The sequence below is a fragment of the Thermomyces dupontii genome (genome assembly GCF_041956625.1).
Source record: "Thermomyces dupontii strain NRRL 2155 unplaced genomic scaffold VTN31scaffold_7, whole genome shotgun sequence".
NCBI classification, from domain to species: Eukaryota; Fungi; Ascomycota; class Eurotiomycetes; order Eurotiales; family Trichocomaceae; genus Thermomyces; species Thermomyces dupontii.
Window position 1 is genome coordinate 904109 of NW_027192313.1, and position 13756 is coordinate 917864.

At 56.6% G+C, this 13756-nt stretch overlaps 6 protein-coding genes across 6 annotated transcripts; 2 read left to right on the forward strand and 4 right to left on the reverse strand.

Annotated features, from left to right (window-relative positions):
• Nucleotides 1-229: 229 nt before the first annotated feature.
• Nucleotides 230-2548, forward strand: VTN31DRAFT_6675 (uncharacterized protein; the record flags this gene model as incomplete). Its single annotated transcript, XM_069407311.1, has 1 exon — nt 230-2548. One exon carries the CDS (start codon nt 230-232, stop codon nt 2546-2548), a length of 2319 nt encoding a protein of 772 aa, XP_069258850.1.
• Nucleotides 2549-2707: 159 nt separating this feature from the next.
• Nucleotides 2708-5071, reverse strand: VTN31DRAFT_6676 (uncharacterized protein; the record flags this gene model as incomplete). Its single annotated transcript, XM_069407312.1, has 3 exons — nt 2708-4645; nt 4716-4961; nt 5015-5071. The coding sequence occupies 3 exons, from the start codon at nt 5069-5071 to the stop codon at nt 2708-2710; spliced, it is 2241 nt and encodes a 746-aa protein (XP_069258851.1).
• Nucleotides 5072-5391: 320 nt separating this feature from the next.
• Nucleotides 5392-6147, forward strand: VTN31DRAFT_6677 (uncharacterized protein; the record flags this gene model as incomplete). Its single annotated transcript, XM_069407313.1, has 3 exons — nt 5392-5435; nt 5502-5865; nt 5932-6147. The coding sequence occupies 3 exons, from the start codon at nt 5392-5394 to the stop codon at nt 6145-6147; spliced, it is 624 nt and encodes a 207-aa protein (XP_069258852.1).
• A 119-nt stretch (nt 6148-6266) lies between these two features.
• On the reverse strand, nt 6267-7164 carry VTN31DRAFT_6678 (uncharacterized protein; the record flags this gene model as incomplete). Its single annotated transcript, XM_069407314.1, has 3 exons — nt 6267-6687; nt 6788-6899; nt 7014-7164. The coding sequence occupies 3 exons, from the start codon at nt 7162-7164 to the stop codon at nt 6267-6269; spliced, it is 684 nt and encodes a 227-aa protein (XP_069258853.1).
• A 262-nt stretch (nt 7165-7426) lies between these two features.
• Nucleotides 7427-8500, reverse strand: VTN31DRAFT_6679 (uncharacterized protein; the record flags this gene model as incomplete). The annotated part of the gene is made up of 3 exons (XM_069407315.1): nt 7427-8017; nt 8077-8200; nt 8250-8500. The coding sequence occupies 3 exons, from the start codon at nt 8498-8500 to the stop codon at nt 7427-7429; spliced, it is 966 nt and encodes a 321-aa protein (XP_069258854.1).
• Nucleotides 8501-9624: 1124 nt separating this feature from the next.
• On the reverse strand, nt 9625-12132 carry VTN31DRAFT_6680 (uncharacterized protein; the record flags this gene model as incomplete). Its single annotated transcript, XM_069407317.1, has 3 exons — nt 9625-9785; nt 9867-11846; nt 11916-12132. 3 exons carry the CDS (start codon nt 12130-12132, stop codon nt 9625-9627), a joined length of 2358 nt encoding a protein of 785 aa, XP_069258855.1.
• Nucleotides 12133-13756: the final 1624 nt, after the last annotated feature.

Consider the following 13756-nt stretch of genomic DNA (forward strand, 5'->3'; position numbering starts at 1 on the left):
GACCTGGGATTGCAAGATTTGTCAGTTTGGCAGAGAGGGAGGAAAGAGCTGGGTCTGGGCTGGCTTCCCTGCCTTGCGCGAGAAGGCGGGGCCGAGAGCTTGTGTTTTGAATGGGGAAGGCGGTGAGTCACGGGACGCAGATCCCGGCAACAAAGGAAAAAAAAAAAAAAAGTTGGAAACTAAAGTGCAGATGAAGAGAGGTCGAGGCCCAATTGAGCCGGGAGCAACGATGGAGCAAAGAAAAGGGTCGAAGAAGCGCAAGGCGCTGACGCGCGATGCCGACGAGGATGCCGGGCTAGTGTCAGGGGACGAATTGAACGCCGCCAACCTGAACGGCGGGATCTCAGATGGAGACGAAGAGAGCGATTCCGAGATTGAGCTGGAGGCAGGTTTCAGTGAAGACGAGTATGATGAAGAGGATGACCTGGACAGCGACGAGATTCCATCAGACGTGGAAGAAGACAAACGGGAGAAGGACACCGCAGAAAATGACGAAAGTGACGAAGATGACAAGCCCAACTACAGCATCGAAAAAGACGCCAATGGCAACGAACGCTACGTGTACGACGAAATTAATCCAGACGACAATTCCGAGTACTCGGAGCCGGACGAACATACAAACACCATCGGCAACATTCCCCTATCCTTTTACGATGCATACCCGCACATCGGATACGACATCAACGGCAGAAAAATCATGCGCCCGGCCAAGGGAGAGGCGCTGGATGCCCTGCTGGACAGCATAGAGATCCCCAAGGGATACACGGGGCTGACGGATCCCTCGACGGGCAAGCCGCTGGAATTGAGCCAGGATGAACTGGAACTCCTGCGCAAGGTCCAGATGAACGAGATCCCCGAAGAGGGCTACGACCCATACGAGCCCACCGTCGAGTGGTTCACCAGCAAGCAAGAGATCATGCCGCTGAGCGCGGCGCCAGAACCCAAGCGGCGGTTTGTGCCCTCAAAGCATGAGGCCAAGCGCATCATGAAGATCGTCCGTGCGATCCGAGAAGGCCGGATTGTGCCGTACAAGCCGCCGGCCGAGGAGGAGGAGGATGAGGGCGTCGCCAAGTACGATCTATGGGCCGAAGAGACGCCGAGAAAGGACCACCCCATGCATGCGCCGGCGCCCAAGTTGCCTCCACCGGGCTTCGAAGAGAGCTACCATCCGCCGCCGGAGTACCTGCCGAGCAAGAAAGAGAAAAAAGCCTGGGAGGAGACTCCGGAGGAGGACCGCGAAAAGGAATTCCTGCCGACAGACTATGGTGCGCTGCGCAAGGTGCCTGGCTACGAGAACTTTGTCAAGGAGCGTTTCGAGCGGTGCTTGGATCTGTACCTGGCTCCTCGGGTGCGAAGAAGCAAGCTCAACATCGACCCGGAGAGCCTGCTGCCCAAACTGCCGAGCCCGGACGAGCTCAAGCCGTTCCCCACGGCGTGTGCAACTCTGTTCCGCGGCCACCAAGGGCGGGTGCGGACGGTGGCGGTCGATCCGTCGGGACTGTGGCTGGCGAGCGGCGGCGACGACGGGGCGGTCCGCGTGTGGGAGCTTCTGACGGGTCGTCAGGTGTGGAGCGTGAGGCTGAGCGAGGAAGATCCGGTCAACGTGGTTCGATGGCGACCGGGCCGCGAAGCGTTTGTGCTGACGGCGGCGGCCGGCGACGAGATCTACCTGTGCATTCCTCCGATCGTGGATCCGGCGCTAGAGAAGGCAAGCATCGAGCTGGTGGATGCCGGCTGGGGATATGCAGCGAACAAGCCGAAGCCCAAGCCGGACGAGGCGAGCAACAAGACGGCGCCGCCGCAATGGATCCGACCACCGAGCCGGCTGGGCGAGTCCGGTGTCTACGCGGTCATTCCGCTGCGGTACGTGGCCAAGACGATCTCCTGGCACCGACGGGGCGATTATTTCGTCACGGTCTGCCCGGGGTCCTCGACGCCAGCGTCGGCGGCGGTTGCGATCCACACGCTGTCGAAGCACCTGACGCAGTACCCGTTCCGGCGGCGGCTCAAGGGCGGCGGGCCGCCGCAAGCGGCGCACTTCCACCCGTCGAAACCGATCCTGTTCGTTGCGAATCAGCGAACGATCCGCGCATACGATCTCTCACGACAACTCCTCACCAAGATCCTGCAGCCGGGCGCACGCTGGATCTCATCGTTCGACGTGCACCCGACGTCCGCGACGACGGCCGGCGGCGACAACCTCATCGTCGGCTCGTACGACCGGCGGCTGCTGTGGCACGACCTGGACCTGTCGACGCGGCCGTACAAGACGCTGCGGTACCACCGCAAGGCGATCCGCGCGGTGCGGTTCCACCCGAACCCCGGACGGTACCCGCTGTTTGCGGACGCCAGCGACGACGGCTCGCTGCAGGTCTTCCACGGTAGCGTCACGGGGGACATGCTCAGCAATGCAAACATTGTGCCGCTGAAAGTGCTCCGCGGGCACAAGGTCTCGGGCGAGCTGGGCGTGCTGGACGTCGACTGGCATCCGACGCAGCCATGGTGTGTGAGTGCCGGTGCGGATGGGACGTGTCGGTTGTGGATGTAACTGTACCTTTTATTTTTTTTCCATGTACTTACTCGGCGTTTTTTGGTGTGTGTGTTGTCCCTACCAATTGGATAGAATAGTTTGCATGATCAATTCATGACATTCATCACAATGTACGGGATACCTCTAGTACATAGTAGAATTATATATGCTGAACGGCTAAACCTGCCGACTCCCCCAATCCCTCCTCAACCTCTCATACTTTTTCAAATCCGTCACACTCGGCCTGACAAACTCCTTCGCCGCCACCAAATCCTCCAACCGGATCGAATCCTTCCGCTTGATGGCCGCATAACCCGCTCTCCGAAGCAAACTGCCCAGATCCGCACCGCTGAACCCTTCACAGCTCTCCGCGAGTTGACGCAGTTCCTCCTCGCCAAACTCCACGGGGACTTTCCGACGGGTGATCAACGTCCGCAGGATGGCCACCCGTTCGGCCGGGCCCGGTAGGCCGACGAAGAGTAAGGTCTCCAGGCGTCCCGGCCGCAGCATCGCCGGATCGATGATATCCGGCCGGTTGGTGGCGGCGATGACGTAGATGCCTTCGCGGCTGGGGCCGAGGCCGTCGAGTTCGGTGAGCAACGTGTTGACGACGCGCGCGGAGGCGTCGGAGAGGGCATCATCCCGCCGCGGGACCAGCGCGTCGAGCTCGTCGAAGAAGATGACGCAGGGGACGGAGGCGCGCGCGCGGACAAAGACCTGCCGCACGGCGCGCTCCGACTCGCCGACGTATTTGTTGAGGAGTTCGGGTCCCTTGACGCTGATGAAGTTGGCGCGGGACTCGTTGGCGACCGCTTTGGCAAGGAGGGTCTTGCCGCAGCCGGGCGGACCCCAGAGGAGGACGCCGGTGGGCGCCGTGATGCCCACGCGGGCGTAGACTTCCGGGTTGCGGATGGGCTCAACGATGGCGGTGGTGAGTTCCTCGCGGACGTCCTCGAGGGCGCCGACGTCGGCCCACGTTGTGTCTGGGATCGTTGCGAAGCCCTCCCGCTTGGACGAGGGTTGGATCTTGGGCAGCGCGGCGAAGAAGTCTGCGTTGGAGACGAGGACTGGGTCAGCCTCGTCCCCGATGGGCGCTTCTCGCGCGTGCTTGATCAGCCGCCGCAGTTCCTTGACTTTGGGGCTGAGCTCGGCATCGTCGTCGTTGTCGCCGTCCCCGCCGCCGTCCTCCCCCTCTTCAGTCGTGTCCATGGCGTCACCCGTGTTTTTCCGGAGGAGCTCCAGGTACCGCTTGATCGCCGCCGACCCGGCCGTCGACACCAGATCGTTCAGATCCGCGCCGACAAACCCGGCGGTCCGCTTGGCCAGCGTTTTGAAGTCGATATCATCCGCCAGCTGCATCTTGCGCGTCAACACCCGCAGGATCTGCTCGCGCACCGGCTCCGACGGCACCGTCATGTTGATCTCCTTGTCGAACCGGCCGCCGCGCCGCAGCGCTGGGTCCAGACTATCTGGGCGGTTTGTTGCCGCCAGCACAATCACGGGCTTGCCGTCCGTCTTCTCCAGCGCAAGGTCGTCCATGCATGTCAACAATTGCGCCACGATGCGCTTCTCCATCTCGCGTTGGGCGCTCTCGCGCTTCGGCGTGATGGCGTCGATCTCGTCAATGAATACCAGGCACGGCGCCACTTTTTTCGCCTCTTCAAAATGCTCCCGCAGCGCCTTTTCCGATTCGCCCGACATTCCGGACACGATCGACGGCGCGGAGATGGAAATGAACGGCACTCCCAGGTCCGCCGCAAACGCGTTCGCCACCATAGTCTTGCCGCAGCCGGGAGGACCGTGCAAGAGCACTCCGCGCGGTGGCTGCACCTTGGACGAGGTGTAGATTTGCGGCCGCGTCATCGGCAGGATCAGCAAATCGCCCAGCTCCTGCAGTACGTCGTCCATGCCGCCCAGGTCCGCCAGGCTGACGTGGGTCGGCGGCGAGTGATCGATGTGATGGGCCTTGCGTCGTTTCCTCTCGGATGATCCCTCTGCATTTTGGCTGCGTTTTGTCGGTGGTGCGGAACTTGAGCTTGTGGTCTGCTTCTGTGTCGCAAACGACGCTTTGGGGATGTTCCATGCGCTGACGATACTTTTATTCAAGCCATTCGACTCCTAACCATTAGCATTGAGCGCCAAAGAAAAGTAGTGTCCCTCCCTTCCTAAAAAAAAGGGAACATACTACCGGCTCCGGTTGCGCATCTTCCAACCCCTCATAGTCCCCATTGACTGAATCGGACTCGGCATCAAGTACATCACTCTGGAAAACTTCCAAAACCCGCTCAATGCTATCCTCGAGCAATTTCTTCGGCTTGCGGTTCAGACTCGAATTGGACCGTTTGATCGTGTCGTAGACCATGTATGTCGTTAGGCGCACCCGGCTGCCTTCGGGCTGTTCATCGGCGATCTTGCGCACGATTTGGTAGACCTGTCGAAGTAAGAAAAAAATGAACGCCGCGCAATCTATGAATTGGGGCATACCTCGCGATCCAAGGCCTGGCTCAATGTGGGCCGGCCGCTACGGTTTTTGATCGCCATGGCTCAGGCCAGCCTGGGACTGTTGTTACGATGATCGTTTTTTCTCAACTGGGAAATTTTGAGATCGGAGGATAACTAACCGGAGGAATTGTAAATCCGAGAGATAAGGAAATACGTATATACTGTATTTGTACTAGTCGGGTACTCAACTGATACCTACTCCATAGGTACGCATTCAGGCCATCGGGAGGTATCTCAAGACTATTGCCGTCTGGAAATGACATAGCGGAGTACAATACCCGGTAGGGGCGCGCACGAAGAACGGAGCGCGTCACCAAGCACCAACCGACCAGCGCGCGAAACCCCACCATGTCAGAACAATGGGCAATGCTCAGAGCAGCCGCAAGATCACCCCTCAGGATAAGTAAGACCAAGCCTGGAAACACACAAACAACAGGACTTACACCAAAGGTGCTTTCTTTTCGAATAGAGCAATTCTAGACCTTAAAACTCAACGCGACAAACTCCACCAATACCAAAAAAAGATCACGATACTCACAACGCGAGAAACGGAAATCGCCAAGGAATGCCTGGCGCGCAACGACCGCCGCCGCGCGCTGCTTGCGCTGCGCCGCAAGAAGTACCAGGAATCCCTTCTGGCCAAGACGGACGCGCAGCTGGCGCAGCTGGAGCAGCTGACCTCGCAGGTTGAGTTTGCGCTGGTCCAAAAGGATGTGCTGTTTGGCTTGCAGCAGGGGACCAAGGTGCTGCAGGAGATTCATCGCGAGATGGGCGGGTTGGAGGCGGTGGAGAAGCTGATGGGGGAGACGGAGGAGGCGAGGGCTTATCAGGAGGTAACATCCAAACTACGGAAGTAGGGAGAGGGTATAAAAAGGGTGGTGGTGCTGACTGCTGTGCAGGAGATTAGCCGGATGCTTGCCGGGCAAATGTCCAACCAGGATGAAGACGAGGTTGAGGATGAGCTGGAGACGTTGGAGCGAGAAGTCCGCGGCGAGCAACTCCCGGATGTGCCAGACTCGGCACTTCCAGAGCCAACCGAGGAAGAAAAGGAGCAAAAGCGCAAGGAGAGGGCAAAAGCAAGAGCACGGGAACGGGCCGCAATGCTAGCATCTTGACCTTTCACGAAGAGATTACGGGCGTTGGTGGTTACTGTTATCTTTTTTTTTTTTCTTAGATTTCTATTGTCATGAATCATAACTTATGATCATTATATGACTCTTGATCAAAAGGATCCTCACTGCCCAGGCATAATATTCCTCGTCTCGCCGGAAATACCCTGGATCGCGACATGATCGCTCGGATTTGCCGCCGCCTCATACAGCACGCTGACGGGCTCCCTACTCAGCGCCATAAACGAGCCCTTGAATCCCAAATACCCGATCCGCGTTTCCTCCTCCTCCCCACCACTCCAATTATCCTCGACGAACAACGTGATCGACGTCGTCGCATTCCAGGACGCGCGGCTCAGCGGGAGCTGAAACACATCGCTGCCGGGTACCGGTTCGGGAACCTCAAGGGTCTGTGTCGGGGAGAGATCCGACGCCGTCGGAAAGTCCAGATCGGCGCGGTTCTTGAAGAGCTTGATGGTCCGAGGTGCGGCCCTTGTCGGGGCGGTGTAGATCAGGAGGGAGTGGAGTTTGACTTGGCCGGCGAAACTGTCATTTCCAGCCGGTCAGTACGGAGTAGTTGATATATAGTATATACGGGTGAAATGGTAGCCTAGTAGACGCAAATGCTTTGGGGAGGGGTACAAACGGAATATATATGAGCAACTGCTCATCAGCATCGCTGACCAACTCCGGCTGTTCATTCAGACGTTCCGCCCAGGTTTTCTGCACAATGGCTCTGCCGGAGCGGGGTTCGGATTCTAGACAAGATGTTAGTAGAAAGTACTACTACTTTGTAGAGTGCCAGTCCGGGGCTGGAGAGGATGCAGCATGCCGTCGTAGAGGTAAGAGTCATGGAGGGGTTGAGCATGTACCGTTCAGTGTCGTGATCTGATCGAATTGGATCTGCGAGTACAGCAGCGTTTGCAGGGCCGGGGTGATGTCATCTGAATGATCATGGTCATGGCCGTCGCCGCCATGGCAGTGGCCGTGGCCGCCGTGGTGGTGATGATGATGGCCTGACATTTTTTTTTTTCTGGAGAAAAGTTTGGAGATGGGAACGAAAAGAATAATAGTTAATAAAAATAAATTTAAATATTTATTTTAAAAGACAAGGCAAAGAAACAAGACCAAAAGACGGTCATCGTTCTAAACCGCCATCCACCACTCCATCCCGACGATATCCCGACTCCTTCGTCGATGCTATATAGACTCTATAAGTGATCTCCCCTTTACATCATATGGCTATATCCCAGTTGCAGCAATCACGGCATTTCAATCAAATCCGTTATTCTGATGCCGAAGGAGCAGCAGCAGCAGCAGCTTGCTCCGCCTCCTTCTTTCGCGCCCACTTGGGCGGCCGCGCCCACTCCGGGTCCTGCCACGGGCCGGCATCGCTAAACTGGCAGCCGCCCTCGCACTCGCACGTACCACCAAACTCCTTGGGCAGATTCTCCGCCGGCACCTGCGCCAGCAACTCGGCCTGGTAGTTGGAGCCCAGCACCTTGATCTTCTCAACCGTTACGGGGTCGAGGAATCCCTTGACGACGCTAAAGACGCTGCTGAACCCCCACGGCGCGTTGATCAGGAACAGCTTGCCCAGCCGCTCCGGGTAGTAGTTTTGCGAAATGGCCGACGCCTGCCGCAAGTACCCGTACACCGACGGCACGTTGGTGATGCCCACACCCTTGAGATCCAGAATCGTACACGACGTCTCGAGCAGCTTGCCCGCTTTCCGCGAGCACGCCGGCAACCGCGGATCCGACATCTTCTCATACTCGTACACCAGGTTCTGCAGCATCCGCTCGCTCGTCGTGATCTTGTACATGGCGTTGAGGTCGATGTTGCCCAGTTTCTCAATGTAGACGGGTCGGCCGTCCTGTAGCCATTCATTAGCGATGGACCTTCCTTGCCCTCTCGGACGACATGTTCCCTTACCTTGTCCGTTTTATGGTAGTATTGCGGATAGTACTCAAAAACCTGCGGCTTCTCGGTATACTCGAACGTCTGGGCAATCTCGTCCGTTCCGAATTCCTTGCGCCATTTCTCGCATTCAATGAACCTGGCCTCGTCAGCGTTGTTCCCCGACACCCTGGTCCTTAAAAACGTACATGGTCTTGGCCGCCTCGACGTCGAATTTCCGCGCCCGCAAGAACCGCAGCAGCGTCAACGTGTCCAGTCGCTCCGTGTAACCCTCCGCCTCCAGCATCATGCGCAGCTGGTACACCTTTGCGTTCTGCTCGGCATCCGTATGGCCGGGATGACCGGGCTTCGCCTCGGGCGCGGTCGTCGGGTAGTCATAGTCGTCATACTTGGGGTCGAAGGGGGGGTCGAGCTTAGGAGCATTGTTCTCTTCAGCCATAATGAGTGGGCGCCCGGGTGGTCGACAGCACACTTGCTGTCGACGTCAATTCAATTGACCGCCGATATAAAAAAAAATATTTTTTCTTTCCAACAAAGCAGAGAAAAATAAAGCCCCCTGTGAGCGACAGCTTGGCGGGGAGAAAAAGCTCCGATACGATGACGGACTAAAGGGAGAGAGGGGTGGAGAGAACGGGGGAAGTTTAGGGAGAGAGGAAAAATGAAGAGCTCTGACCCCAAGTCCAAGGACAATCGGAACAAGTATACGGAGTAGAAGAGCGGAGAGTATATAGACGCAAGCCAATCGCCCCGGAAACAGACCCCAAGAGTATGAATTGTGCGTTGAGAATGACGATCCCCCCCCGGATCGACTTTACTATTTATCAAGAGTTGTCCCAAGGTCTTGGTCTTTGCTGCCAACACTACCTAACTTCTTGACCGACTCGTGGCGAATTCCCAACAACTCAATGTCTTCTCACCTCCCAATCAGCTTGGTGTCGCGTCCAAGTTTACAGATGCAATGACGCCCGATTTCTGCGGATTTTTCTTCGGGATTGTTCCAGTTTGCGTTCAGTGGCTGCAGCTCAGGTTTAGACGGCTATACTGAAGCCCATCCGATCAGAACCCGGTACTGAGTTACTGGATACGAGCACAGAGCAGACTTTGAAGGATTGGACATGTAGAGTATTGATTAATTATTCGTGACAACTAGTATTACAATAGCCAACCAAAAAAGTAAACAAGACAATCATGAGTCCTGAAGTGACAGAAGCAAGCCGTTCCGATCCAGCGGAAGGCGATAGCAATGCCTGAATCTCAACAATCCATATCTCCATAGCCAATACACGAGCGAAAATACACAGCATCAGAGTCGCAGGGGACAACACCCAAGGATACAATGCGTTGAATAACATGTGCGCAAAATCGACAAGGGTATGTACGAACAAAGCTCATGGCGCCAACAACAATGAACGCATGCGGTCAACTCCAACACAAGGGGGGGGGTGGGTATCGTGGCCATCCAAAGCCGGCATTATGTGTACATGGAATCAGGATGCGGCGACAAAGCGCTATCAGGTCGTCACACAGGATCGGCGGGGCAGGGTGATTCCCTACAGCAGCCGATTACCAGCCCTTCTTCCGGGCAAAGCGCTTGTTAAGGAGAGCAAGGACCTTGGACACGTTGAACTGCACGTACTCAAGGTCGAGGTCCTCTTGGTTATCTTTTTGCATCTCCAAAAGGTCATCCAGCTTGAGATCCAGCTCCAACAGACCCCGAGCACGACCTGCAACTCCAGTCACCATCAGCCATGAGCTCGTCAAAGAAAGAAAAAAAAAAAAAAAAAAAAGGAAAAACAAAAACTCACCTTTGTAGTGGAGACTGATGACAAAAGTACCCGGAAGAGGGCTCTTGAACATAAAGTAAATGTTGGCCCGCCGGTTCTCCGGAACATTGCTCTTCTTGATGACGCCCTCCTTCTCCAGCTGCTGATGCGTAAACTTGTACGGGCCAAGCTCCTGATTCTTTTGCTGCTTGCGCTGCTTGCCCTCGGACTGGCTGCGCACGTTCTGCAGGTACGACTTGTACGTCTCCAGCTGGCTGACGAGGTAGGCGTTATGGTCGCGGATGGTTTTGTAAACTTCCTCCAACTGCTTGGTCTCCTCCAGCACGCGCTCCTTGAGCGAGCCGAGGTGCACCAGCTCCTGCTCAATCTCGTCGCGCAGCAGACTGAAGTCGTCCGCGCGGTCCAGGACGCCCAGCTCTTGCAGCTGGTTGAGCAGTTCCATGGCTCGGATGCCCTTGCGGACCATGACCGCATCGTTCCGGAGCGTCGCGGCCGCCTCGGCAATGCGATCGAGACGCAACGGCCGGCGCAGCACGGACGAATTCTGCGGCAGAGCACGGATGATCTGCACAAAGGTGGACTTGGCTTCCATGAAATAGACTTCTTCTTGCGTGATGTCCATGGCGGCAGTCAGATCGTCGACCGTGGTCTCCCATTTGCTGAACAGCGGCAGCGTGATGGTGCGGTTGTCCTTGCGCGGGACCTGCGGCGGCGCCGGGCCGAGCTCATCCAGCAGCGTGATCAGGCGCGACTGCGGGTCGGATGCCGCCAAGGCGTCGCGGTGCTTCTCCAAGAGGGCATGGGTGGCGTAGACCTCGTTCAGGGTGATCTGGAGCTCCAGGTCGCGTTTGGTCAGGGCCACGTAGTTGTCCATCTCCAGGCTCTCGTAGAAGTCCTGCACCTCGCACAGATCCAGCATGAACTTGTTGACGCGATCTTTGTTGTCGTGGATGAAGGGCTGCAACTTGGCCATGTAGGGCTCCTTGCTGTACGACGGCTTGTTGGCCAGATTCTGCAGCATCTTCGCGATCAGCGTCAGGGTGCGGCGCGGCTTCTCGGACGGCGTCTCGTCAATCAGCATATACGACCGCGGCGTCACGATGGCGGGGTTGATGAAGCGCAGGAAGAAGAAGCCGCCGATCAGGGTGCAGATGGTCTGATCCTGGGCGTCGGGATACTTGCGGCGGGACAGGCTCCGGATTTGCTTGCAGATCCACCGGATGCCGTAGGGCACCTCTTCCAGGCCCTCGATGATGGTGGTCAGGAACGAATTGGCGATGTCGCTCAGCATCTTCAAGCGCGGCTCGATGATGGCCTGCACCTGCTTGTTCTCGGCAGCGACTTCGGCGGTGACGGACTTGGGCAGATCGTCGGGTAGCGACCCGGTGTCCTCCTCAATCTGCTTCACCATACTTTCATACACCTTCAAGGGGTTGATCTCGAGATCGACGTCATGCAGCTTGACGAGGTCGTTGATCTTGTCGGCCAGGACCGTCTTCAGGTAGGACTGACCGGGACCGCGGCGGGTGTAGGTGGTCATCATGCGCGACACGGGGGTATTCTGGCGCAGGAGGGAGGAATACTCGGGGGTGTTGTCGAACTGGTAGGTGAGCACGGATTGAAACATGGTCAGCAGGAGATGCTCCTCGCGGCTCTCGTATTGGTTTCCGTAGATGGTAAACATGACGGTCTGCAGCAGCGAATCAATCTCGGCCATGGATACGAGGCGGCACAGGTGGGCAATGTGCTTGGGTTCCGACTGCAGCAGGAAGAGCAGGTTGCCGTAGCGCTGGGTCTTTTGGTCGTCAGGGAAGTAGCCCTCCTGGGGGTCGGCGCTGTCCTCGAGGTGGCTGGCGACCTCGTGCTGCTCCTCGAGCGCCATCCGATTCTGAATCAACAGGGCTATTCGCGAATCAAGGTAGCGGACATCCTTCTCCAGGACGAAGTTCTTCTTGGACTGGGCCGAGATCCGACTCTTGAGGTCCCGGAGGTATTTTTGGGCTGACGGTCGGAACCGTCAGCATCCATCGTCTCGCCATCTCGGGGGGGACCCTCACTCATCGAGCTTACCTTTGGCTAGTTCATCGGAGATCTCCAGGTCCTTATCCCTGGAGGACATGGACATGTACAGCGCCGTGACGGAGATGCGCTTGGACTGGCGGATGGAGCGCGTATCGGCATGGGAGGACATGGTGTTCTGGCGAGTGACTGGCTGGTAGGACGAGGACGACGACGTCGAGGCGCGCGACGCCCGCGACGCCGGCTGCAGCATGGTTGCGACCGACATTGGGGCGAGCGGAAGGATCACACCGCAGGAAGACTGGGAGAACGGTCGCCAGGGGCGTCACCCGACGAACAGGACGGCGATCGATTTCGCAACCAAGTCGCCCGTTGAAAAAGAAAAGGCCCGACCGATTGTTTCCTGTTGTTTTCTGATGTTTACCGTGTGGTTCTCGGATTTTCCCGTCGCAACCACCGCGCTTCCGATGCACCGCGCAACGGGCCAGCAGCGGTTGAGCCCGGTCGCACAATGGCAGAAATCGCCGAGTGATTGGTCAATGGCTGTCTCGTTCCTGGAGTGCTGACCGTTAAATTCTTCAATTCATCAATTCCATCAATCTTTCTCGTCGCATTCGTCTCTGGGCGCCAATTGGGCCCGAATGTTCGCGAAGGCGTTAATGGCGCCCGAGGGAGGTGATGAAGGTTGAAAAGAGCGGTTAGGGAGTTGGGACCGGGGGGGGGAGGAGATGGAGGTGTAGTTTTCTTTTTCTTCAGATTGGTTTTTTTTTTTTTTTTTTTTCCTTTTCCGTAACCTCGTTAAGTTTGTTCTATTTTTTGTTCTTTTCTCTTTCAAACCGGAAAAGGAGACGAAGAGGGGTCAACAACAACAGAAGAAAAGGGACCAGGAGCACTGAAAATCAAGGCCCCTTTTGGGGAGTTTTTGACTTTGGGCCTTTTGGGGTTTCAGCCTGCCGCTTTGAGTTAGTCTCTTCTTAGACTCTTTAGGGGGCATACAGGCCAAATCTTTTCCCCCCGTTGGGTGAGGGTTTGAGTTTGGCGGGTGGGTGTTCCTGGACATTCTGATTGGTCCAGGGGCTCTGGTCCCTGACTAAGACCCATCCGGCAAGCCCAGTCTGAGTCTCGGTCAGCCGATCAGAGTTGAACATTCCCATCAGGAGGCCTGAAGGAGCAGGAGTCTGACTGACGCATCCAAAGCGCGGGGTTACTGTAACTACTATAGTTTTTTCACCGCAAAATGACGCATCAGGAGAATCCATGGAGCCCGTACTGTCCTCCATGCATACTCATTAGGTACCTACTAACTATCATTCTCAATTCCAAGCGCCATAGGTGCGGCATGTGCTGCCTTAAAACTGGCGTTGATCGTCTCTGCTGCACTGAGCCTATTGGTGGAAAATGCCCAGCCGTTCGTGGCAAGATGGCATATGCAAGGGGAAGCTCAAGCGCGCCTGCCGAGTTTCTGCGTCGCTGACGAGTACTTCGAGGACAGAGTATCATACTAGGTACCTGGTACCTCTGTTATTTGTCATCTCCGTAAGTCCAGAGTGTGCAGAGTACATACAGCACTATCGACTCGGAGAGTACTGTACGAGTACAGATTGACGATTCCTGATCAGACACTCCGCCGAGTACCAGTATACTGAATACTCACACCAACTCCATCAAGACTCTACAAACACATTTCGAGCTCACCCCAAGCACACTATCGCCACTAGTTACTGTAGTAAAGGCTAAAGCCAAACCTGCCCTCTCACAGACTCAGGAGACGATCTAACTTCAAGACGATCCACGCCACCGATCTCCTTGGCCGCGCGCGTTGGTGTGGCCCCTCGGAGTTTTTTTTCCGCCCCAGACGCTGCACTCCAGATTCCATCCTCCGGATTTTGCGT